This window comes from Protopterus annectens, chromosome 9.part0 (genome assembly GCF_019279795.1).
Source record: "Protopterus annectens isolate FY-2018-M chromosome 9.part0, PAN1.0, whole genome shotgun sequence".
NCBI lineage: Eukaryota > Metazoa > Chordata > Ceratodontiformes > Protopteridae > Protopterus > Protopterus annectens.
Window position 1 is genome coordinate 378,692,242 of NC_056743.1, and position 26,956 is coordinate 378,719,197.

Consider the following 26,956-nt stretch of genomic DNA (forward strand, 5'->3'; position numbering starts at 1 on the left):
AACATAAGTGCGTCTCACAATGGAGTTTCCAATAACCAGAAAGTTATATTCTGTGTTGGCTTGCCTTATGGGCTTAGAAACAGAGGCTCCATGAGATATGAGTGTTATTTTGAAATACTGCATTTGGGGTTGCTAATGGTATTTGTTATGTGTATTTGTCTTTGGGGTTTAGGAGGGTTACATCTAAGTTTCTCAGCATATGTGGATCTGTGTGTCTACTTTGTACTGTATGTGATGGGTGCAGCTTGTGTGCTATTGACAATCTGATTGACATTAGGAGTACTTTTATGTGAGAGCTTTGCCTTTGGTGACATTGTATAAATACATCTCTGTCATACCTTTAAAGTTTGTTTGAAAATTAGCTGGTTGTCACTAAATGTGAGGCAATTTTTGCTTTGCTTCAGGATGCCAATATCCACCAAATTGGTAACTGAGATAGATGGAAAGATCATATCCATGGCAAAAGACCCTTTTTTATTGACTAGACTGTTGCACTGAGAATATAATGTCAGGTGTACCTGGTTTGCAACTTTGGGGACAGTGCTTGTCATTACAGACTTTTTGCTCTGTGTGCAACTAGGTATCGCATGGTCTGAAGATGTTATGAGATGGTATGTCAGTAGAAATATCAAAGGTGGTGAAAAAATAACTACTACCCTTTTGTTATAAAATATTAAAATAGGCAAGTACTACAGAGTCATGGGGGGAGGCAGCAATAACAGCAACACATAAAGAGGGTAAAGCCCCAGTGTTTCCCAGCTCATACAGACAAATATCAGTACATGATCATGACTATGAAGTATAAGTATCTGTTTTGGTTAACAAGTTAGTTGAATCACTGCAGAAATAATCAGTGTGGATTTTTGAAGGGGAGGCAAATGTTTGATAACATCTTGAAAACACGTGATACAAAGTGCAGCTGAGCAGGAAAATCCAGAGTAGATGTTAATGGGATTAGATTCACGGCCTGTATAATCCTAGCCAAAAAGGTACCCTGGCTTTCGCCACCCAAGAAAATTATTTTCCTGTGCCTAGGGTTGCCACCTTTTCAAATGCCCAAAGTGGGACTTTTTTTTATAGAATCATGAAATATTACAGTACTAATCATACCCACAGCTGGTGCAAAGGACAGAACTTCACTTTTTTGCCAAAATAATAGATTATTCTTGTAGCATTTGAGTTGCTTATGCTAGTTTATATAACATTTACGTGTTTCAGATCCAAGATAACTGTTTTATGAAACTATTAAAGAAAGTTTGGGAAATATTTTTGCCCTAAAATCTCAGGACATTTGCCATTTTTTTAATTTTTTTCACAGGACACAACTGCCCAAAGAGGGACTGTCCCTCGCAAAGCAGGGACAGGTGCTAACCCTACCTGTGCCCCTGTCGAGCAGAGCCACAGAGGTGATCCCTGGGGTGAATTTCCTATTTCCCATCCAGTCATCAAGAATTTTCTTGAAGAGTGCTAGTGAGGAGCTTTGTTTGATATAGATAGGTAATTTATCCAGAGTATGGGAAGTCTCTGGGACAGGACTCTATCCCTCCAGCATGTTCTGTTTATTGTAGTGACAAGGTTTAGGTCTCTAGAGGACGTAGCTCGGAGGGATTGAGATTTCTTTAAGTGGAGCATGTCCAACAGCTCTGGGTTTGACATAGCTCTGTATGTTAGGCAGAGATTTCCTCTGAGTAGGTGATATGTGATGGAGTAAAGCTGGAGTTTTTTGAGACGGTCTGTATACGGCATCTGTTTGAGGCTGGTAATCCCAGAAGCATTTTTCCGGTCCAGTTGTTGATGATGTTGGAGGTACATACCAAAAGGGGCATTGTGCTCTATAATGGATCTAATGATTGACGAGTAGAGGGGAACAATTGCCTCTTTTTTTCCTGGATGAGAAACCTTTTGTGATGAGGTGTGCCACGTAGAAAGATTTCCTGACTACTGTGGCAATGTGATTATCAAAGGAGAGACTACTGTCCACCTGTGTCCCAAGGTCTCTTATCACATTTTCAGTGTTAGGTAGACTACCATCTATGTGGTAGCTCATGGGTACAGAGTTTTTACCAAAGGGGATGACAGTGCACTTTTTAGCATTGAGCTTGAGGCCATGGCTTTGACACCAGGCATCTGTCTCAGTGAGGCCCTTTTGTAGGATGTCTACATCGTTAGGAGTTTTGATTATGGCTCCTAGTTTGCAGTCATCTGCAAACTTCATTAGCCAAAGACCTTCTGTGTTAGCCTGTACTTCAGAAAAGTAGATACCAAACAGAAGAGGACCCAGGACTGAACCCTGTGGTTCTCCACTTGTCATTGGTCTGAATTCGGATTTGGAGTCTGCTACTTTCACACTGTGGGTTCTATCAGTGAGCCAATTGGCAACCCATCTTGTGACATAGAGATTTATACCTAGTTTAGTGAGTTTATCTATACTTTCTGAGTGGGGATGTTGTCAAAAGCCTTGGCGAGATCTAGATAGGCTGTGTGAACCATCTTACCCCCGTCTACGCCTTAGATGACTGCTTCAAAGAAGTCTATCAGGTTTAGGAGACATGATCTGCCTTTTACAAACCCGAACTGGGTGGGGTCCAGAGTTTGGAGATTACCAATGTCTTTGTGTATAAGATCCATGATGATACATTCCATGGCCTTGCAGACCAGGCTAGTTAAGCTAATGGGGTGGTAGTTCCTGAGATCCGTAGTGGCTCCCCCTTTGCGGAGTGGAATGACCGTCGCTGTGCCCCATTCAGTGGGCACAAAGCCTGAGGTGAGGCTATGATTGAACAACGTGCTTAGGTGGGGTGCCAGTTCATTCTGCAGTTCGTGTAGAACGCAGCCTGGGATGTTGCCAGGTCCTATGGATGCTGTGTTCTTGGCTTTGGAGAGTGTGGTTTTTACCTGTGCAGCCGTGATTACAGGAACTTTGCATTCTTTCAGTATAGAGATGGGCCTGTTAAGGGGTGAGAGGGGGGTAAAGTTAGCACTGAACCTGTCTGCCAGGATGTTGGCAATATCGGTTGGTTCTGTATATTTAATGCCATTGTGCTGTAACTCAGAGCAGATCTGAGTGTTGCCATTGAGATTCTTGACATAGCTATAGGATGCTTTGTGGTTGTCTTTAGAATCAGTGGCAGTTTTGTTTTCATAACTAGCTTTGGAGGATTTTATGAAGGATCACAGCTTCTTACAGAGGCTGACCATGGAGTTCCTCCAATCATAGGATTTTACTCTTTTTTTGCAACAGTTTCTTTTTTCTGTTGTAGAGTTTGTTTATGGCAGGGGGACCACCAGATTGGCTTCCTTTTTTTGGATGATAGCATCTTGGTTCTGTTAGGGACAGCACGATCCATGCACTCGTCTAAGTGCTTATAAAGTGCATTTGTGTAGGATTCAGCAGTCGTACCTCTATTTTCTGTCTGCATGGGTGTTGTGAAGTTTGCAACTTCTGTCTTAAGCGTGAAGTTGGCTTTGGAGAAATTTTTACGGTGGTTTCACTAATGGGGGTGTTAGGGTGGAATGTGGATGTCTAGGGTGATTAGCTTGTGGTCGGATCTGACCAACTAGGAGTTGACCTCTGGTGTGGAACACTGGTCGCCCATTTTGGTAATGACCAGGTCTAGGAGAATATGCATTTCACGTGGTAAATTGGAATGTGTGTGGGAAATAATGTATAAGATGCGATATAGAGACAACGCAAGCAGTGTATACCAGCGACAAGGGCAAGAGTGAAAGTGAGGGGAAGAATAGCATCAGAGAGAGCATTTAGGAGAGGGAGAAGGTCGGGGTAGCAGAGTCTTCATGAGAAGAAATATTGGGAACAACTGAGAAAAGAAGCAACTAAATATATATATGGGATGATGAAAAAAACATAGAGTGCATTGGATAAAGATGATCCAGCCAGGTAAGGGGTTGTGTATGTAATTGGATATGACTCCAAATGGAAACTGGTGGTATTGAGGCAAGAAATTGATAAAAAGTTCTAAAAATAAATGCATGTAGTCAAGCAGTAGTAATACACAGCAACTATATAGGTCAGATATATGACAGGTTGGCAGAAAAAGAATTGGAAATTTGAGTTGTTCCATATAGGAGTTGTAAAGAAAAGAGAAAGGTAGATATAATGGGGACAGAAAAATGGTGGTAAAGAGAAAGGAAAATTTATTATTGGGAAGAGCTGAGAAAGGATGGCAAGAGAATGGATTGGGAAGAATGTGAGAAGACAGAAGAGAGAGAAATATGTTTGTACAAGGGTTGTATACAGTAATGGGAAGACATGATGCAGAAGTAAAAAGATAGGGACTGAAGATGCCTGATGTTATAAGACTATTGACTGAGGAAAGAATGCCACAGGAAAGCAATAAAAACTTAGTAAGCAAATTGTATTAAGCCTTAGTAAAGGGCACATGGTAGGCTGAAGTAAAGCTAATACAAGGGTGGCAGCGAAAAAAAAACAGTGATTACCAAGGAAGTATGGGAACAAATATATAGGTCACCAAAAATAGCAACAAAGTTTAGAAAATTCAGAATGTTTATATGGAAATGCCTACTTAAGTGTTTTTATACCCCAAATAGGTTACATAAAATATTTCCAGGGGTAAGTAACCAATACTGGAAGTATTAAAAAGGTAAGGTGGAAGACTGGAAACATGTTTTGAGGATGTCACTGACTAGAAAGATATAAAAGTGAGCTATAAAAACTGATACAGGAAATACTGGGAAACCAGAAAGGATTGCAGGAAGTGGAGGTCTGTGCTAGTTAGGTGTAAGACACATATTACAGTATTAACCAGTGTCCTAGCAGATAGTGTTGTCACCCCACAACAAGAAGTTCCCTCGTTTGATTCTCGGCTGGGGTGCCTTCTGTGTTGTGTCAGAATGTTCTTCCTGTATTTGTGTGGATTTCCTCCAGGTGTGCCGGTTTCCTCCCACATTCCAAAGACACACTAAATTGGACATAGATTTAAGTGTGTGGTGTGGAAGAACTTAACACAGCAGGCCTTGCCTGGCGGTGTAAACCTTGGTTGTAGAGAACTGTCACTGTTAAGCTGGTCCTATGTGCAGAAATGGGAGAAAAGGGTGGGTGGATGGAAGGCTAGTACAACATTAACCAATCTTTTACTGCTAGGCTTCAAAAAAGCATTAACAAGGCAGTGGAAAATGGCAAATGAATCCAAGATTGAAGATGAAATTAAAGTAATGAGTGAAGTGAGAGAGCAAGAAAGAGGCCTAATGAGAGGTACTCCTAGTTGATTACATTAAAGGGAATGGGTTAAGTAGGAAACTCTCCTACAGGGATGGAATGTTTGAAGGGAAGTAGACCAAGAAGGTTAGTGAGAGAATACCAAAATAGTGGGGGTAAAAGAAACGCTGGCAGACAGTGGTGAGTGGGTAGCAGAGGCAGGCACATGGGAGGGAAACTGTTGCCTCTGATATTAAGGAATGTTAAAGAATAACTATTGGTAAGTAATGGAACAACTGCCAGAGGTTAATGTGCACCATGCATGAGGATTGCACAGCTTGTAATGTTGAAGTGAATTAATAACAGTTTTGGGAATAAATAAGACCCACCAGAATAATGGCATTTTCTTATACACTGCCTCCTCCTGGATCATCATTGTGCTGTTAATGTTAAATTATTGCATTCTCTCCACAAAACCACATTGATCCATATCTATCAGTTTTGCCAACCCCTTTTGCTGTTCTGTTATAGACCTAGACGCTTCATAATCTTGTTTTAAAATTGACATTCACCTATATGAAGCTGGGTTTGATCGGTCTTTTCAGGTAATACAGTCACCACAGTTTTCTTCCAAAATGCTGATACTCCTCTCTATCCTTTTAAACTGTTAAAACCTTCAAGATCTTTATCACTTTCTTCCCACCTGACTTCTGAACGTCGGGTGGAATATTTTCTCTTCCTGTAGACTGATTGTACATAAGTATTTTTCATCTTGTTTTTTCCTCTGTGAGCTATTAGCTGCTGATTATCATCTTCCTCTAACATTGGCACAATTTAGTTTTCTATAACTACTTACATTTTTGCTTTTCCTTGCTGTACACATTCCACTGTTTTTTTTTTTTTTTTACAGATTTTCATAACGTTTCCAAAATATTTATATCTCTCTGTATAGGATCTGTGGTTATTTTCATTGTAGTAGGCACCCTAAGTTTTTTGTAATATCCATTTCTAAGTTGTGCAAAAAGATTTTGTGCTGCGCATGTATCAAAAAATACTTAACTCTTTGAACTCATGCATATTATCCAGAAACACCCTTATTTTCCCTTTAGTACTCCAAGTTGTTCCTCTTGATGTTTTGTAAGATTTCCCTTTCTGCAATACTTCAACTTTTGTCTACCCTACTATATAATTCCTATTATTTTTCCCATGTTTTTTTTTTCTCTTATTCCTGTCATGTTTTAAACTGAACTCTGTTTTCTTTTTATTTCATGGCCAAGGGAGGCCCCCATGGATTGTTTAATAATGGGCTGTACTTTTGTGCCTGGCTGTTAATGCAGACCTCCTGATTCCTCTGGATTTCATTGTTGGGCTGTGAAAAGTGATTGATGCTAACGGGAAGCCGCCTGCTTAGCACAGACATATGCTGCCAAGTGAAAAAGGATCTCTGTGTTGACCTTCTACCTAACACATACATATGAATTGTACCAAACCGTATTGTGTTCAGTAAGTTTGGAGGTGATCCTAACTTGTCTTGGGCTCCTGCATGATTTGGGTCTCACTTCTGCTGTCAGGGTCCACCTGTTGGCTATTTCTGCCCATCATGATCTTGCAAGATTATGACCCAGCACTGGCTGATCAAACACTTTCTTAAATACATTCATCGTCTCAGCATGCCTTTGAAGAAGCATGTTCCTTCTTTGGAATTTGAACTTTCTGAATGATGTTTTTTCATGCTGAACTTTCAAACTTGTTAGATTATTTTATTCACTGAAATTTTTATGATAGAGGATGATTGGGCTAGTGACCTTCAGCTTGCACAACTTCAGAACTTCATGCTGTTACCTTTAGGGAATCATATTTATCCTTTCTCGAAGATTGGATGAACCCTTAGGAGCTTTTTATTATTGTTTTCTCGCTCTCTCTGTTTCTTTTGACAGTTAGTTTCCCATTGCCCCATTCAGATCTCCCGAATTCACTGCATATGAGAACATTAGGAAAGAGAAGCAAGAGTCAAGCATCTTTCTCAAACCTCCTATAGAATTGTTTTTTGTAGTTCCGTAAGCCCCACAACCACCCAGTGGCCTGTCCTGCTCACCTCTGAAACAGTTCCTGTGCCACTTCTCTAGCGGTACATGTGTCGTTTTACAGGTGTTCTAACACCTGCAAAGCACATATGTTTTGCTTGATATCCCAGAGTCAGCGTCTCAGTAAATGGTCTGCATTACACTGGTATCCACCAGATGTCAATAATGCAGTTGGCCTGCACCCCATTCTCTCCCCATAAGATGTGTAAGGTGGTGTTGACTGCATCCAACCACCCCTCCTTGCTGGTTTCCTCAGTGCCTGGGTCCCTGTTCGATCACAGTCAGGGTTTTATCCCTTTCTGCCACAGAACTAGGGAAGACCATTTTGAGTTTAAAATACCAACAAATAATACTAAACAAATGTGGAAACCTAAAAATGACAAGGCGAAACTATGACTAAAAAGAACCCGCAAACACCTTTTCTTAGAGCTTTCGTTCTCTTTAATGTTTCAACAAGAACTTCATCAGAAAAGATTGTAACAGACAGACACACACACGCGCACACACCCTTAAAAAGACATTCAAATATCATGTGGTAAAGGCAACCAATGCAGACTGTCTAAAAATGGGCATTGCTGCAAAAATCATAATACTATTGGTTACTAGTCATTCATACTCTAAAGTACATGCAGTTAAGTTTGGTTGAGCAGTATTACTTGTTAGCAATTGATTTTTGACTAAAATACCATAAAAAATCTCATCTTCAAATCTTTTGTCTTAGTCAAAAGCAGTTGATATCGATTAATTTAAGCCAGGCAGTTTATCGGCATTCAGCCTGATCTGCCAGAGTGTCTCTCTACACTCTAGTAGTGTTTTGATGTCACCACTGAAATCCTCGACAGAAACAGAATGTAAAACAAAAAAAGAAAATTTCTTGAAATCTTTACATTTAACAGTGTGCTTAGCCAAAGCATTACTAAAATCCTTCTTCTTGATGGCTAACAAGTGTTTGTAGATTCTTCTTTTTAAATGCATAATAGTTTTGCCTATGTAAAAACAACACGGTTCACAAATAGCTGCCTACAGCACATGGTTGGATGAACAGTGATATCTCTCTAGCCCATATAGTCATGTCCAAATGTTTGAAATGGACGAAAGAAGAGTTACAAATGTGACAGCATTGCTTACAGTTTCCACATTAGAAAGTCCCAGGGGTTGATGATCTTTTCTTTACTTCCAACTTTTCATTCCTCTCACATAAGGTTTTAATTTTGACAGTTTTCTTGAAAGAAAACATAGGTCTATCACCTATCTCTTTTGCTAAATTATTGTTGCCCAAGATAACTTTACAATTTTCTTGTATGCACTGTTTAACTGCCCACATTTCTTGACCTATGGACATTGGGAAAGACAACAAATATTTGCAATCTATTCCACTTGCATCCAGAAAGTATGATTGTCCAGTTGGTGTGAAAATCACCATAACACAATATTGGACATGCAACACCAAATCTTAATTTCTGTACCTCCAGTTCTATTCGTGCTAACCAATCTTCACTGTAACCTCTTTCTGTGAATAACGTTTTGAGTAAAGTCGCTTCTTCAGCAAATACTCCATTATCTGAAGTCAGTCTACTCAACTGAATGAATTGACCTTTGAACACATTCCTCTTCATGTGATGTGGATGGAGACTGTCACGATGCAAATATTGATTTGTAAAACTTTCTTCTCTGAAAATTTTACTGACAAAATGATCAGTCTGGACATCAAATGACAACTGAATGTATAAGTAATTCAGACACTCTCCAAACCCTCCTACAGTAAATCTTAGAAAAGAAGTGGTATTATTCATATAGTTTACAAAACTCCAAAATTCTTCTCTGTTTCCTTTCCACAAAAAAAAATCTAATCATTAATGAATCTTCTGTAAAACAAAATCTTATCAGATAGTTCATGTTTTTCCAAGAATTATTGTTCCCAAGTGGATATGACAATGTTGGCAAAAGCCGGGGCCACCCTGGGCCCCATTGCCACACCTGTCTTTTGCTTGAAATATTTCTTGCCAAAGCGGAAAACATTGTTGTCTAACACCAGCTCCATTACCTCACATATGGTATTGACTTTGTCACCATCAAAATTGGAGTTAACTAAATATTCCGTCAAAAAATCAACGCCAGTTTCCTTTTTGATGACTATATATACAAAGATGTGACATCTAGAGAGGCAAAATAGAATTCTCCATTAACCTGCACCTGCTCCCTAAGCAATTCCAACAAGTGCCAAGAATTACGCAAATAGAATCTACTTTTTTGTCTAATGGGATTCAACTGTTGATCCAACCAGATGGACATGGATTCAGTCTTGGAAAAAGGTGAAGAGACTGTTGGTCTGAAAGGAGGCTTAACCGGATCTTTGTGAACTTTACGAATCCCAAAAAGGGAGACATTTTTGGATAATCAACTTGTAAAACAATTGTAAGTGTTATGATCTAAATTTCCTTGAGCGAATAAATCTGAGTGTCAAATCTATGTTATGATAGCTCTCTTTAATCATAGTGTTGGACACTTCGACATAATTTCTGTCAATCACTCAATTCCATGATGGCTTGCTGATGATCTGCATTAGTCATAATCACAAGCAATACCACCTTTATCCATAGGTAGGTACTAGGCTATTGGCTAACAAGTGTTTGTAGATTCCTCTTTTTAAATGCCTAATAGTTTTGCCTATGTAAAAACAGCAACATGATTCACAAATAGCTGCATACACCATATGGTTGGATGAACAGTTGCATCTCTTTTTTTTTCATTTGGATACACAGTTGCATCTCTCTCTCTAACCTATACAGTTGCGTCTAAATGTTTAAAATGGAAGAAAGAAGAGTTACAAATGTGACAGCATTGCTTACAGTGTCGACATTGGAAAGTCCCTGGGGTTAATGATGGTCTTTTCTTTACTTCCAATTTCTCATTCCTCTCACCCCCAGGGACTTTCCATTGTGGACACTGTAAAGAAATACCGTCATGTCAAGCTGATCAGGCTGAATGCTGATAAACTGCCTAGTTTAAATGAATCAATTAATATAAAGTGTTTTTCACTAAGACAAAGGATTTGAAGATGAGCTGTTTTAGTCATAAATCAATTGCTAACAAGTAATGCTGCTCAACCAAACTTAACTGCATGCACTTTAGAGCATGAATGACTGGTAACCAATAGTATTATGATTTGGGGCAATGCGCACTTTTAGACTGTTTGCATTGGTTGTCTTTATCCCATGATTATTTGAATGTCTTTTTAAGGTGTGTGTGTTTTACAAACTTTTCTGATGAAGTTCTTGTTGAAACATTAAAGAGAACGAAAGTGCTAAGAAAAAGTGTTAGTGGCTTCTTTTTAACCATAGTTTCGCCTTGCTTTTTCAGTTTTCCAGTTGTTCAGTATTTTTTAGTGGGTTTTTTTTTTTGTTTGTGCCAGTGGTCATTCTATGGCGGAATATCCCTGTACACAGGACATGCTGTTTGAACTCACCACCCATTTTATTCCCGACAATTTTGTGGATTTTACTCAGAATTTGACATCCATTACTACTGTAGCCATTCGAGAATGATTTAAGCATGGCAATAACCAAGAATTGGGCATGTGTACTTCACAGAGACCCACAACAACTGCAGCAGTGTAACCAAAAGAACCTGTGAATGGACTTGTGAATAGTTCTTCCATACCAAACAACATTTTGGCTTACGTTTGCAAAGACACAGTTAATCCCTTCTCCACCTGTTGTGAAGCTGAAATGGAGCACAGTAAGTACTGACCCCAACACATCCCTTATAAGTGAATATAACAATTGCAAACCAATATATATAAACTTGAATATTTTCCAACAAAATGTCTGTTTGCAACTGGAGGTTTTATACCTCGAGGAATGCATTACTCAAAGTTGTGTTCTACAGTGATTAGGGATATACAAGTTTCCAAATGGGGTGCAGTATGGTGATTCATTGTTTGTAGAACTGGTAAAAATATTTAATGACACTGGGATAGCTGTGATGAAAATGTTATGGAACAGTTACAGAAATACTTTAAAGGAACTTAAACATCAAATGACTACCTTGGATCAGACCATTAAGGCAAGTAGTGTTTTTTCTTTTATTACATTGTATGTTGGAATTGGTGCCAAGGGAGACGCATTTAAAACCAGTATCATTTCTAGAAAGCCAGGTAAACTGAGAAGGGATACTGCGTCATAATTTGCAGGACTGGCTTATCCTATACATAAATCGAATATAGCTGATAATAATACACCAAGTGAGAAAAGTGACCAAGGTAACAATTCAAGTGTAACAGTTGATGTTAATATTATAAACACTGCCAAACAGACTGCAGCTAGCACCAATCCAGGTTTTGTAGATGCAGACAAATTGCAACATTTGCCTGTAACACCTTCTTCTTCTTTCGGCTTTTCCCGGTTAGGGGTCGCCACAGCGGATCACCTGTCCACTCATGATTGGCAGTGGAGTTTTACGGTGTCGAGTTGCCAGTCCGGTGCCCAACCTTCCACAGAAGGCACACACACACACACACACTCATGCCTAGGGCCAATTTAGAGTGTCCAGTCCATCTACAGCATGTCTTTGGGATGTGGGAGGAAACCGGAGCACCCGGAGGAAACCCACACGACCACAGGGAGGACATGCAGACTCCGCACAGAAGGCACCCCAGCCGAGAATTGAACCGGAGAACTTCTTGCTGTGAGGTGGCAACTTTAACCGCTGCACCACCGTGGCAGCCCATATTTGCCTGTAAAACCTATTGGGCCTTTTTTAGTGAATCCAACAGGAGTGATACGGACACCAAAGTGGCAGGCAAGTGTGAACAACAAAGGGAAAGGCAAGAACCGGAAAAAATATTAGGGTATGGGTTCGATATTTTAAACCCAACTGATGAATTTTTGTTACCTGAACTGATTTTGAGTTCTTAAAAAAAGTTTTAATTTTATCCCTAGCAATTCAGTTAATATTCCAGGACTTATTGTAGACTTCAAGTTGTATAGTAGGAAATTCAACTTGAATTTTGTGATGGCACAGGTACCATGTATTGCGAGAGGGGCAGAATTGTTGAGAAAGAGAAGCACTTTTAACTCTCCTTTAAATAGTACTCTTCAAGTTTTCACCAGTCTTTGTGAATGTGGCTTTAGGAACCAGCTCCAAAGGTGACAAGTGAGACAATTTGACTATACCAGAAAGATAGGCTTTACAAGATGACACCCATGCAGACGGACAATAGAGGTATGACTGCTGAATCCTACATAAATGCACTTTATAAGCACTTACACGAGTGCATGGATCATGATATCCCGAACAGAACCAAGATGCTATCCTCCAAAAAAAGGAAGCCAACCTGGTGGTCCTCTGCCATAAACAAACTCTACAAAAGAAGAAACTGTTGCAAAAAAAGAGTAAAATCCCATGACTGGAGGAACTCCCTGGTCAACCTCCGTAAGAAGCTGAGATCCCTCATAAAATCCTCCAAAGCTAGTTACGAAAACAAACTTGCCACTCACTCTAAAGACAACCACAAAGCATTCTATAGCTATGTCAAGAATCGCAATGGCAACACTCAGATCTGCTCTGAGTTATAGCACAATGGCACTAAATGTACAGAACCAACTGACATTGCCAACATCCTGGCAGATAGGTTCAGTGCTAACTTTACCCCCATCTCACCCCCTAGATGGCCCATCTCTATACCGGAAGAATGCAAAGTTCCTGTAATCACGGCTGCACAGGTAAAAAAAAAAACTCTCTCCAAAGCCACGAACACAGCATCCATGGGACCTGACAATATCCCAGGCTGCTTTCTACACGAACTACAGAATGAACTGGCAGCCTACCTAAGAACCATGTTCAATCATAGCCTCACCTCAGGCTTTGTGCCCAATGAATGGCGCACAGCGAAGGTTATCCCACTCCACAAAGGGGGAGCCACGACGGACGCCGGGAACTACCGCCCCATTAGCCTTACGAGCCTGGTCTGCAATGCCATGGAACGTATCATCATGGAACTCATAAGCAAACACATTGGTAATCTCCAAACACTGGACCCTACCCAGTTTGCATTTGTAAAAGGCAGATCATGTCTCCTAAACCTGATTGAATTCTTTGAAGCAGTCACCAAAGCCATAGATGACGGTAAGGTGTTTCACACAACTTATCTAGATCTCGCCAAGGCTTTCAACACCATCCCCCACTCTGGAATTATAGACAAGCTCACTAAACTAGGTATAAATCCCTATGTCACAAGATGGGTTGCCAACTGGCTCATGGACAGAACCCACACTGTGAAAGTAGCAGACTCCAAATCCGACTTCAGACCAGTGACAAGTGGAGAACCACAGGGTTCAGTCCTGGGTCCTCTCCTGTTTGGTATCTACTTCTCTGAAGTACAGGCTAACACAGAAGGTCTTTGGCTAACAACGTTTGCAGATGACTGCAAACTAGGAGCCATAATCGAAACTCCTACCAATGTGGACATACTACAAAAGGGCCTCACTGAGACAGATACCTGGTGTCAAAGCCATGGCCTGAAGCTCAATGCCAAAAAGTGTAATTGTCATCCCCTTTGGTAAAAAATCTGTACCCATGAACTACCACATAGCTGGTAGTCTACTTAACGCCGAAAATGTGATGAGAGACCTTGGGACACAGGTGGACAGTAGTCTCTCCTTTGATAATCACATCGCCACAGTGGTCAGGAAATCCTTCTATGCCACCTCATCACAAAAGGTTTCTCATCCAGAAAAAAAGAGGTCATTGTTCCCCCTACTCGTCACTCATTAGACCCATTATAGAGTACAACGCCCCTTTTGGTATGTACCTCACAAGACATCTACAACAACTGGAAAGGCCACAGAAATTCCTTACAAAGAGGATTACTGGCCTCAAACAGATGCCCTACGCAGACCGTCTCAAAAAACTCCAGTTTTACTCCGTCGCTTATCGCCTACTCAGAGGCAATCTCTGCCTAACATACAAAGCTATGTCTAACCCAGAGCTGTTGGACATGCTCCACTTAAAGAAATCCCAATCCCTCCGAGCTACACGCTCTAGGGACCTAGATTTTAGTAATGATTTGGCTAAGCACACTGTTACATGTAAAGATTTCAACAAACTTTCTTTTTTTGTTTAAGATTCTGTTTCTGTCGAGGATTTCAGTGGTGACATCAAGACACTACTAGAGTGTAAAGACACACTTTGGCAGATCAGGCTAAATGCCGATAAACTCCCTGGTTTAAATTAATCAATCACTGTCAAGTGTTTTTTACTAAGACAAAGGATTTGAAGATGAGATTTTTTATGGTATTTTAGTCATAAATCAATTGCTAACAAGTAATACTGTTCAATCAAACTTAACTGCATGCACTTTTTTATTTCATGAATGACTAGTAACCAATAGTGCTGTGATTTTGGGGCAATGCCCATTTTTAGACTGTTTGCATCGGTTGTCTTTATCGCATAATTATTTAAATATCTTTTTAAGGGGTGTGTGTGTTTTACAAACTTTTCTGATGAAGTTCTTGTTGAAAGATTAAGGAAAATGAACACACTAAGAAAAAGTGTTTGTGGGTTCTTTTTAGCCTTCGTTCCACCATTTTGAGTTTCTTCCATCAGGGGGTTCTAAATTGTCCATGAATAAGTCAGGTTTTCTCCCTGCTTTCTTTCCTGCAGCAGAAAAGATTTGTCAGAGAGCACCATTCACTGACTAGATTTGTACTGTCACCTCAGTTTTTACCTAAAATGAATGCGCGAGTTTCACTTTACAAAACAGTTGTTCATCCCACTCATTGCTAGGAGAGAAGAGTTGGTGTTTGTCAAGCACACCCTTATTATTAAGAGATTATGTCTTTAAATGTAACTGCTTTAGAGATGATGGTTAGAAAATTCTTTACCCGAGCATTTCTGGTATTCCTGCTGTATGCTCATCTACTTCACTAGACTAATTTCACTAATAGTTCAAATGTTAATGAGGAGTATTTGAAAGTAGTATGACTGTTAAGAGAATTATTAATGTTCTGTAGTCCTATCTCACCTTCATTCTTTACATATGGGATTGGAGCCGATCCTCAGCTCCAACTCGGCCTATTTACAAGCTGGAAGACTTCTGGTTGGCTCGTGGCTAGGTAGGTATCCCATGGTGCACCAGTACAATCCCCAGATCTCGTTTGTCGCGTCGACGAGTTCGGTTGTGCTTCTCTTTGGCTCTGGCTAAGTGATTGCATTTATTTCCACTCTTAATGAATTTTCTTGTCTGTTTTGTTTAAAATAGTATAAAATAGTTTAATATAGTTAAAACTGCTACTGCTTATAGTAATCGGTTAGCGTAGTTGTTATTGTAGTTGTTAGAGTTAGCTTTATTTGCGCCATTTGGTGCAATGTTTGGCCTTTTCTTACTTCGTTGGTATCCTGTGTACTGTTTTTTCTAGATTGGATTAGCATAGGTGCCTTTTGCGCACTATTATCTTGTGTGTGTTGTTAGAGTTTTTGGTAGTTTTCTGCTTGTTATTTAGCCTAATTATTTAGCTTGTTGTTAGCATTGTTGGATTGCTAATATTGTTAACAGAACTACGTTCTATTTGTGCTTGACTTAAGCCTGAATTTGTGAATTCTCGCTCATTACTGTTCCTGTTGAGTGTGTGATATTTTCTTACTTTCTGTAACTTTTGGGTCTGTTTCAATTAGAAGACCCTATCTCTTCTTGCCCGGACTAGGCCTGTTTAACTTAGAGGAGCTAGTCCTCGTGGTGTCTTTTCCTTCCTGCAGGGCTAGGCCCATTTAAATTAGAGGACCTAGTCCTCCTCCTTCCCTTTCTCTGTGTGCGTGTGTCCTATACTGCAGAATGTCTAAAGAGAGTAAGGATCATAAGCCATCCGGCTTTAAGAAATGTATTAAGTGCTCTCAAAAAATGTCTATAACAGATGGTCACGGTAACTGCGTTTACTGTTTAGGGGCCATCCATTTATGTCGGGCATTTAGTCCTAGGGTGTTGAAGGAAAGGAAGAACAAGCTCATCTTAAACGGTCTTCTTAAACCTTCCTTCGAGGAAGTTTTGTCTAGTTCTTCTTCAGCCTCTAAATCTACCAAGGGAAAGTCAAAATCTTCTAAGAGGCCCTACCTGACACTGGCTGGTGTCTCGGAGTCAACTCTTAAAGTTTCAAAAACTGTCTCATTGGCTCCACAGACCTCAGAGCCGACTGTAAGCGGTATTGTTGCAGGGTCGATTGCAGGTATTTCGGAACCGACCGCTGAGACTATTGAGACTGTTTCTCGGAGCCGGTCTGTGGACCCTCTACCAGCCTCCTTGTTATTGAAGTCTCCTGAGCCTCCGAGATCTCAATCTCCTACTATGTCTTCCAGGAGTTTATTGGAAGAAGATGTGGAGAGGGTAGTGCTGAGACTTTTGAAGTCATCTGCTTTGCCTAAATAGTTGTTGGCTCCGACCCAGTCGGCTCCAGAGCCACTCGAGCCCGTTCAACCCTCTGTGTTCATTCCTCCTCCGAGCCATGCTGGTGTTTTGGAGCCGGAGTGCTTGGTACCACTGGTGGAACCTTTTGGCTCCAGCTGCCCTTGTGGCTGTTTCAGAGCTGAGTTCAGCTCCGACACTTTCGGTGCCATCCGTAGTGTCCAGGGGCCGAAGCTCTCCAGTCGACCCCGACAGGGATGCTTGGAACCGGACTTCTTCTGTTCCAAGTCTTCCTCTCGGCGCTTCGGGTAGGGTGAGTTCGGACCTTGCATCTATCTCGGAGCAGATGGCTCTGGTGCCGACGGCATCCTCGGTCTCCACGGAGCCGGGGAGGTCCCCTGAGCCAGACAGGTCAACATTCGAGATGATGAGGAGTGTGCTGTCCCGATTGTCAGCTCCTACCAGAGGTACCGGCACTCTTTCCCCCTATAACACCTACTTCTTTGTCGGCTCCTACTCCCTCTAGTGGCAGCAGAGACCCCCAGCCTCAAGAGCCACCAGCTGGTGGCCCCCACTCTTCCAAGACCTCCCCAGAATGTCCTTCTGAGGAGCCCCCACGGAAGAGGACTTGTAAGAGGAAGCATGTCGACTCCCAAGATGAGTATTTGACATCTGACTCAGATCTCGAGGAGTCGGAAGGGTCCCCCAAGTCATCCGCTGATGATGTCTTTTTAGTAGACATTCTGGAGATCCTTAAACAGAGTTGTGGCTGGCCCACTGTCACCCCTTCTGATGAGGAGTCTGTTTATCTGAAGGCTTTCAGGTCTCAACCTTCTGCCTCTTGGGTGTCTCCACCCTTCGACGAACTGATGGATTTAGTTAGTCGAAAGATGTGGGATACTCCTGATGCCATGGAGCCAGTCCCCAGGAGAATGAACACGTTCCTTTCTCCCCCTCCAAGAAAAGGCTTTTTATCAAAAGGTGTGCCTGTAGATGCCGTGTTACGATGGACAGATACGGGAAGCATATCTTTTCTTCAGCGGCATTTACCCTTAGATCACTGAATTACCTTACTCACTTTACGAGGCTTCAGAGAGATCTCCTTAACAAGTTGGGAGACTCTTTACAAGGTTCATGTACTGAGGGAGTCCCTGACAAGGTTTCTGCCCAGTTGCCCACCTTGAACTCTATCGTTAACTCTTCCATGTGGCTTATTTCGTATGCGGCATATGGAGTGAGTAGAGCAGCGGGTTCAGAAATTTCTCTGAGGCGTCATTCCTGGATGCGTTTGTGTAACTTTGCAGAACCGTTGGTCTACCTTTACCCAACGCCCCTTTCGACGGTTCCTCATTGTTTGGATCCAAGGTAAAGGACACACTCACCCAGTGCGAGCAAGAAGGTAAAACATACTCTGCCGTGGGAGTACATTTTACTGTTCCCTCTAGACCATACACTAAGGGTCAGAGGGGCGGTAAGATGTGGTTCAAGAAGTCCCAGAGGTTTTTCCAGGAGGCACAGGGTGACTCCTCCTTCAGAGGCAGAGGAGGAGGAGGAGGAAATGGTAGATTTCACCCTAGAGGCAGGGGCAGTCCGCAAAACCAGGGAGGTCGCGATTCCTTTCAGGGCCGGCCTTAATAGCGCTCCTGATGTGGGGCCCAACTGTGCTGCTCTGGGACTGGACGGGGTCGCATTTCTTTGTATCCAGAAACCTGGCTAAGTATCACTCAAGAAAAGTGGGTACAAAGAATTATTACCAGAGGTTATGTCATACCCTTTTCTCTTCCGCCCTTTGTTCCCAAGAAGATCCCAGATGTTTCACCTAGTCACAGGGATCAGGCAACTGTGGAGGTCAACAAGTTGCTATCAAAAAGCGTCATCCAAGCTGTCCCAGTAGACCAAATAGGATCCTGAACTTACTCCAGATTCCTTTTAGTGCCAAAACGTACAGGGGACTGGAGGCCCATTCTGGACCTCAGCAGCTTGAACGAATCAGTAAAGAAGGACAAGTTCCAGATGGTAACACTGCGGTCTATACTCCCATTGTTAGGGAAAGACAGTTGGATGTGCTGAATAGATCTCCAAGACGCCTACTACCACATAAAAATGGACAGGGCGTCAAGGAGTCATCTACGCTTCTGGCTGGGACCCAGTCTCTACCAATTTCATGCTCTGCCCTTTGGTCTCACCACAGCCCCCAGGGTGCTCACCAAATGTATGGCAGGTAGTGACAGCTCACCTGAGACGTCTAGGATTCCAATTGTTTCCGTATTTGGACGACTTGCTCCTGACCACCCCCACCAGTCATCTACTCCTTCAGGGCAGAGACGCTACTATTCAGCTTTGTGTCCAGCTGGGAATCTCTATAAATTGGGAAAAATCTGCCTTAGTGCCCTTCAAGCTGTGATTTTTATAGGCGCAGCGATAGACAGAGTAAACATGGTGTCTCGTCTTCCTGCCGAAAGGGCACAAAACCTGGTTCTTCAAATTCAGCGTCTTCTCCCCTTAAGAAGGGTCAAAGCCAAGATTATTCTGCAGCTCCTTGGGACCATGGCTTCCACCATACTGTTAGTGCCACTAGCCAGGTTACACATGAGAAATCTTCAGTGGCTTCTGTCGTCCCAATGGTCCTTTCAGCACTTTCCATTATCCCATCACATTCTGCTGACAGAATCTTGCAAGACAGACCTTATTTGGTGGACAGTACCTAATCAACTGACCACGGGCGCTTGCTTCATTGTTCCTCGCCAGCTAGTTGCCACTGTGACAACGGATGCCTCACAGGTAGGGTGGGGGGGCATTATCTAGGCAGGACTGTCCACAGCACATAGCAAATTCACGAGGCTCACCTGCATATCAACGTTCTAGAGATGAGGGCGGTGCTCCTGGCGTTGCAAGCACTTCCTCTGGGGACTATTGCATTACAGTCACACAACATGTCGCTAGTATGGTATATCAACAAACAGGGAGGAACCAGATCTTACCCACTCTGTCGAGAGGCCATGTGAGTTTGGAAATGGGTGATACCTTCCCAGCATTTTCTGGTGGCAACGAACATTCCAGGGACAACCAACGTGATAGCCGACAAGCTCAGCCGGGCTATCCTGATGCCTCGTGAGTGGTCTTTGAAACAGGAAACAGCGGAACAGATTTTCCACAGGTGGGGACAGCCTTGCTGCAATCTCTTTGCCAGCCCAATCAATGCCAAATGCAGCAGCTACCTTTCCCTCATCCCCCCTCCGGGAGAGTCACCCAGAGACACACTTGTACACGATTGGCCCCTGGGTCTCCTTTATGCTTTTCCTCCCTTTCCTCTCATTCCCAAGGTTATTCAGAAAGTGAAATGGCTGGGATGCAAACTGATCCTCATTGCTCCTTACTGGCCTCGTCAGGTTTGGTTCCCCTTCCACGGGCCTTTTCTCCTGGACGAACTTTGGATTCTGGACCCAGTTCCAGACCTGTTGACTCACATGTGAGGTTTGCTTCACCCCTCCTTACACACCCTCAATTTGACAGCGTGGCTGCTCCAGTTCCATCCCTAGTCAGGCTTCATGACTTCTCACCTTCCGTGACTCGTATCCTTGTGTCTTCTCATAAACCTTCCACTAGGAGACTATATTCCAGTAAATGGAAAAGATTCTGTCTTTGGGCGGAGAAAATGGATGTTGACCCCCTACACTGCTTCCATTCCAGTGGTTTTGGAATTTCTTTCTGAATTTTTTCACAAAGGATCTGAGGCTGCCACTATCAGAGTTCATTTGGCAGCGATTTCTAATTTTCATCTAGGTTTCCCAGATTCTAACTTGATGTCTTATAAACTGTGCACAACCCTCCTTAAAGGTGCCACTTTGTTAAGACCATCTGTTCAAGAACCTGTGACCTCATGGGATTTAAATTTTGTGTTATTTAAATTAACATCTCCAGCCTTTGAGCCTTTTCATTCATCCCCTTGAAAATTTATGTTGTGGAAGATGTTGTTTTTGGTTTCTATCACGTCTGCCAGACGGGTATCAGAATTGCAAGCATTGCATGTTAAACCGCCTTATTTGATTTTTCACAAAGACTGGGTGTCCCTTCGTACTAATCCCTCCTTTGTCCCCAAGGTCTGCTCCCATGCCACTTTGAATCAGTCCATAGAAATTCCGGTTTTCTTTCCAAATCACTCCAATGCAGCCGAGTACAGGTTCCACCGGTCGGATGTCCATAGACAATTACGTTTTTATTTACACTGGACTAAAGACATCAGAAAATCAGATCAATTATTAATTTCCTTTTCCGAATCCAGGTTGGGCTTACAGTTTCCAAAGTGACTCTCTCTAACTGGGTTTCTGTCTGTATAGCTTATGTTTACAATTCTGAGGGTAAACCTTTACCCTTTAAAATCAAGGCTCATTCTAGCAGATCTCAATCTACCTCTGCAGCCTTTCAAGCCAAGGTCTCACTTGATAATATTTGTGCAGCTGCTACATGGGCTACCCCTCACACTTTTATTACTCATTACAAGTTGGATTTAACCTCCAGGGGTAGAGCATCTTTTGGTTCCACGGTACTCGGGAGTATTTTTCCTTGAGCCACCCAAGAATAAGGCGCTAGGGACGCTGTCCCATATATAAAGAATGAAGGTGAGATAGGACTACAGAACATTAAGAAGTTATGTACTTACCATAACCTTCCATGTTTGTAGTCCATCTCACCCTTTATTCTTATGAACCCGCCCTCCTGCCCCCATCCTGGAAGTACCTGAAGACAGAAAAAATATTAATTTCATTATTCATGGAGACCTTTTAGTATTGGCTTCTTTCTGTATGTTGTTATTCCTTCTAGTCAGCAGCAAACAAGATCTGGTGATTGTACTGGTGCACCATGGGATACCTACCTAGCCACGAGCCAACCAGAAGTCTTCCAGCTTGTAAATAGGCCGAGTCGGAGCCGAGGATCGATCCCATATGTAAGAATGAAGGGTGAGATGGACTACAAACATGGAACGTTATGGTGAGTACATAACTTATTTTTTCACACTTTTACTACCTAAGTACTATATCAGGAATGCAATTGTACTTTGTAGGCGTCTCTCCTCTGCTCTACATATGGCTGCTATACTGAGTCATGCCATCATTTGTACATCTGAACTGTGTGTTAAACTTCATTATACTTTATTTGCTGTAATATGAGCTATATATAATTTTATGTCACTCTTTTTTTGTACTTCACAGGGAATTTGCATGCACATGTTCAGAATAATTCTGTTTTTTTAAATTTGCCCGGGTTGTATCTGAAAGGGGTCTCTGGACCAGTCTACCTACCCAGTTAATAAGCTATAAATAAAGGACACGTGACTACCCATTGAAAAATGCTGATGTCAAAGACTAGTGTACAGGGCTTCGGCTGCTTCCAGTGTTTGCTTCAAGAATACCTCTGTTGCAGATATCTGGATGGATTTGGTTCACGCCTTCATTATTTTGTATTGCATTAAATTGTGTCTAACATTTTGGATTTTTTTTTGTATTTCTCTGTTATGATTCAGCCTTTTGAACTTTGTTGTTGTGGTTGTCTAGCTCCGTGCACCATGGTGGAAAAATTGCTTAGAGTTTATTCCAGCCTTGTACTTAACATCGAGGGCCCCTGATGTTAGCTGAGCAAGATATTACTTGGTAACATTGTAGGTGTAAAGCCTTCATTTTTTAAATGATTTTCAGGAAGTGTGTCACAGCACAGGTTGTGGTGAACTTGCTGGGCTTGGGGCGTAGGCTGTATGTCATTGTTCATTTACACAAACAGTGCTGCTTTTAAGGGAAAAAATGTTGAACTGGAATGGAGCTTGGTATGAATCCAGTCATAAACCCACCTACAGAGTCCTCTTGTAGATCGTTGATCTTAAGCATACTGCTAAAGAAATCCGTTCAACGGCTTCCTTTGCTGTCAGGAGAAACATTCTTAGGACAATGTCCTACAGAAAGAGAGAACCTCAAAGATGTGAGGTTGTGGTAGGTGCAACAACAATTTCCAATTATCCTAACAAGTCTGTTATCCATGTATCTTGTCATCCGTCTATAGGTCTTGAAAATCTTCAGGAGTGGTATATGAAATGCTTTAGTGCTGGGAGATCAGTTAAAAGGTCTGAAAAGTTTAGGAGCAATCTGAGTTGTCACCATTGAGTTTGGGTGTGCCATATGGGTTTAGTATTAGATCAATTAAAGGTCTGAAAAGGTTAGGAGCAAATTGTGTTATCACCATTGAGTTTTAGTGTGCCATATAGGTTTTGTATTAGACCAATTAAAGGGTCTGAAAAGGTCAGGAGCAAACTGAGTCTCCACCACTGAGTTTTGGTATGCCATATGGGCTTAGTATATAGCTGGTGCTAAGTATTTTTTAACTTTATGTGCTGATGTTGATGAACATGTACAGTAAGTATAGAGGATTTCATCAACTGCAAGGGACTAGACAGGCTTGGCGAAGCATGCACAGTCTTGTAGTTAGGAACAGTGACTGAGGGTGTAGTCAAATAGCACACGTGGCCGTAACAGTGAAACAGTAAGTGTGACTGTGGATATTGCATGCCTCTGTGATGTATAATGTAATATGGGTGACTTATATTTTGGTGGTGGTAGATGAAACTATATTTAGTGCCGTGTTAGGTGGTGGGAGGTTATTTGTGGTAAATGTGATAAATTTAATTTTTGGGATTCAAGAGTCGTTGGGATTGTTCTAGCTAGTCAGGCCTCAGTAGATGACTGGAGTTGGGACAGTATTTTCTTAACTTGCTGTACTAATGTTGATGAACAGTAAGTATAGATTTCTTCAACTGCGAGGGACTAGACAGGATTGACGGAGCTCAGTTGGTGACCCAAGGTCACTGGTTCATTTGTACAGATTTACTCAGCGTACACTGTATGTGGAGGTGTACTCTCTGTGAACCCACCTTTAATCATTGGGATAGAACTTATTTGCAGTTGATTTCTTTAAGGTACTCCGTTTAGGGGGGGGGGGGGTGATTTCTGGAAAGACTATACTGTTGGAAAAGTAAATACAAGTGAGTGCAGTGTGGAGTGGAATACTGAATGATGCAGCGTTAAAGATGTAATGCAGTACGCAGCTGCACAAATTTTCACTGTTCTATAAAGTGTACTGATGCAGGCAAGGTTTTCAGTGCTTAAACATGGAATGCAACAGCATTAGACACCACAAATAAAAGGGGTCTCTGTCCCCTCATTCTACAAGTCCCATTTACAGCAAGTCTGCTGTTTGATGCTCAGCAGCTATTTTATCTATTAGTAATATGTCATTGATAATTGCTAGTAGTAGTTTGCCAACAAAAGCTTTTCAGTACTGTGTTTCCCATAATGACAGGCTAGTTGGAAGCAGTATATGTTAATAAATGTAGTGTGGGAGATTGCAGCTTTGTGGTGTTGATTGGTCACATTTTCCTGTCTTTCAGGATTGATTTTTACTTGCTTGCCCATCATGTCAGACAGGGCTGTGGTATTCCAACCCATTACATCTGTGTACTAAATACTGCAAACCTGAGTCCCGATCACCTGCAGAGGTGAGTGTACACTGTGAAGTCACACTGTTTGTTTTTGGTTAAGATTCTTATTTACTTCACTATTGCTATGTTAGAGTTCAGGTAGCGGTTTTGCTCTGTTAATTAACTAGTACAAGTTGTTCCTAAAGCGTGGTTGTGTTCCTCCTTGTACCTTGTGTACAGCATTTACCTTCACATTCACTGGCAAAATGATGCTTGCTATTCGTCAGTTTGTTGTCACATAGTATCTGTCATTTACATTGCATTCTGTGCCTGTGATAAGACCCTAGCATGTTGAATCATACCACTTGCCTGGTGATCAAATAAAATGAGAAAAACAAGAAGTACTCTTTGTCAGTTAAAGGAACAACATTTATTTTTAGGCAATGTTTTCTGTAACTACCACATGCTAGTATGACTGAGTGCATTCTATTCTGAAAATGTTTTTATTGCTGTTAAGTAAGGATGTTCTGTGATCTTAACAAAATAAAAAAAATGTAGTCCATCACATACACTGTTACCTTTCTGCACGAGTGTGTGTGCTAAATGTGGAAATATGGTTATTACCTGCTGTTCTAAAGATGATTCTTTAAAATCTGTGGATGTGTACAGAGAAAGTGTTTATGAACAAATCAGCCTTACTGACTGGATCATTCTTCAGCAAGTCCAGTTTTCCTACAACAAATCTCTCTCAAAGACCATGCAGCATTTATTGTCAATTTAATCATGTAGCTGTGTTGCGAGGTATCAGTTTATGCATGATGTCTATTCTAAGAAATGTCTTCCTTAATTGCAGGCAGCAAAGGAAGAACAGAGGTAAAATACAACATACCTAGAGACATAGGAATTACTATTTAGGTGGTCTTGGTTTTACTTACACCACTAGACTCAGTTATATGACATTTTCAGTATGATAAAGTGCAATTTCCAGTGAAAACTATGTGCACACACACACAAATATCAAATATTTTAACATCTTTATCCACATTTTAAATAGTGACATAGGTACACATACATTACCAGAAAAGAAAATGAAGTGTAGTAAGAGTTTCCATTATAGTCATACAGTGTTCATGTCCTTTTTTTTAACTATTTTTATTCACTGCATTACACAAATGAGTCAGTTCCTGCTATCTCTTAAACCTCTCCCTCCTGTTGAATTTTATTCTGTTAGTATTGTTCCCAAATTCCAGTTATTTCTGTATGATTTGCTCCTTCCTGATTATAAAGATCCCGCCTCCTTTTCCTTTATCTTCTTTACAGTACCCAGTACTTCAGTTACAGTTCATTTAGATTTTGATTTTAGTTGTCTAGTAATTGCTTTTTTGACAGTCCAGTAGCATTAAAATTAGCAAGGCCTTAATATGTCTAGGCATTTCAAATCCTGTCCTGGCTCTAAAGAATCATTTCTTTAGTTATAACCATTTTCTCCCCCCAACATTTCTGGCAAAGTACTCCATAGGCGGAAATTTTAAAATCTGCCAATGTATTACACTCCCATAAAACATTTTCCCAATTACCATTCACGTTCTTACCCACTTTAGCATTTGCAATCTGCTTCAGGAAAAATTCTCTCAAGTCTGCTTGGGGTATAAAAATACATATGCAAATAATTCTAAGCAAAAAACAAACTTTCTGGTCTTTGTTGCATTCTTAAGAGTCATACAGATGTCCTACTGATGTTCTTCATGTTTCGCTGTTGCGGTCCTCACATTTGGGTTATCCTGTCAAGGGTAGCCCTCAGTCGGCCCGAATACCAGAGGCTTAGTATTTCTGCGTCAGTTGCTGTCACTCCAGGACTGACGTCAGGTCGTCATTGGGATAAAATCAGGCAGCTGATGCCATTACATCACTTTTTCTTGCCGAGGAACCTGAAGCGGAAGCAGTTTGCACTAGTACCGGTCGGCTGCTACCTGAGTTTTCGTTTCCAAATTGAAGTTGAAGTCTTGTAAAGCTAAGTACCCCGTTGGGGATCCTTTTTTCTTGCTCTAACCGATGTCAGAAATAGTTAACAATTGTCTCTCCTGTGGAAAGCAAATACCACACTGAGACTTCCATTCTTACTGCGTCACCTGTTTAGGCCCAGCCCATGACGTTCCCCGCTGTCAATTTTGTGCTTTGTTCAACGCCAGAACTATACATCATTGGGCCCTTATTGTATTTAGATATTTTCGCTCTCATTCCTCGAACTCCTGTATGGCTTCGGTAAGCCATCCGACTATCGATCTTCCGAAAAAACGTAAAGATAAAGACAGAGACAGACCACACAGGTCCAAAACTGCTGACAACACTTCCGTTAAGCTAGTCGTCAGTTCTCTGTTTCTCAGGCGTTTTTGCAGCTCCTGATGCCCACTTCTGTGGCTTCTCAGGCCGCTACCGAGACCCTTTCAGTGTCTAGTATGCTGTGAGACACTTCTTCGACTAAGGATCCTGCGGATGTCTCTACCTTGGATGGATCTGGAGCCGCTGAGCAGGCACCAGATTCTGAAGAAGTACTTCGCACTACCGATTCTCGACTCAGACCGACAACTTCTTTCACATTTTCAGTTCTTTCTAAAACTACCGAGTTTCTAAGGCCCAGGGTATGAACCACACCCAAAAAAACGATGACCCAAGCTCAGGCACCTGATTCCTTGCCTCTGTCTCAAATGCTTAAAATAGAGGAAGACCTTATTATGCTTATTAGGAGAAGCCAGGCTACCCCTTACAAAAGAAAAAGAGACTTGACCTTAGTATTTTAATCTGAACAGGAGTCCGATGACTCTGATGCATCTGAATATGAA

The 26,956-nt window shown here is 41.6% G+C and overlaps 1 protein-coding gene across 1 annotated transcript in view; it reads left to right on the top strand.

Annotated features, from left to right (window-relative positions):
- The window catches only part of PIWIL2 (piwi like RNA-mediated gene silencing 2), a 2,846,460-nt gene that overhangs the window by 2,511,665 nt on the left and 307,839 nt on the right, over positions 1–26,956 (top strand). The window contains exon 16 of the mRNA XM_044082113.1: positions 24,087–24,194. Coding sequence (XP_043938048.1) covers positions 24,087–24,194 — 108 coding nt within the window. The remainder of the gene's footprint in view (positions 1–24,086; positions 24,195–26,956) is intronic.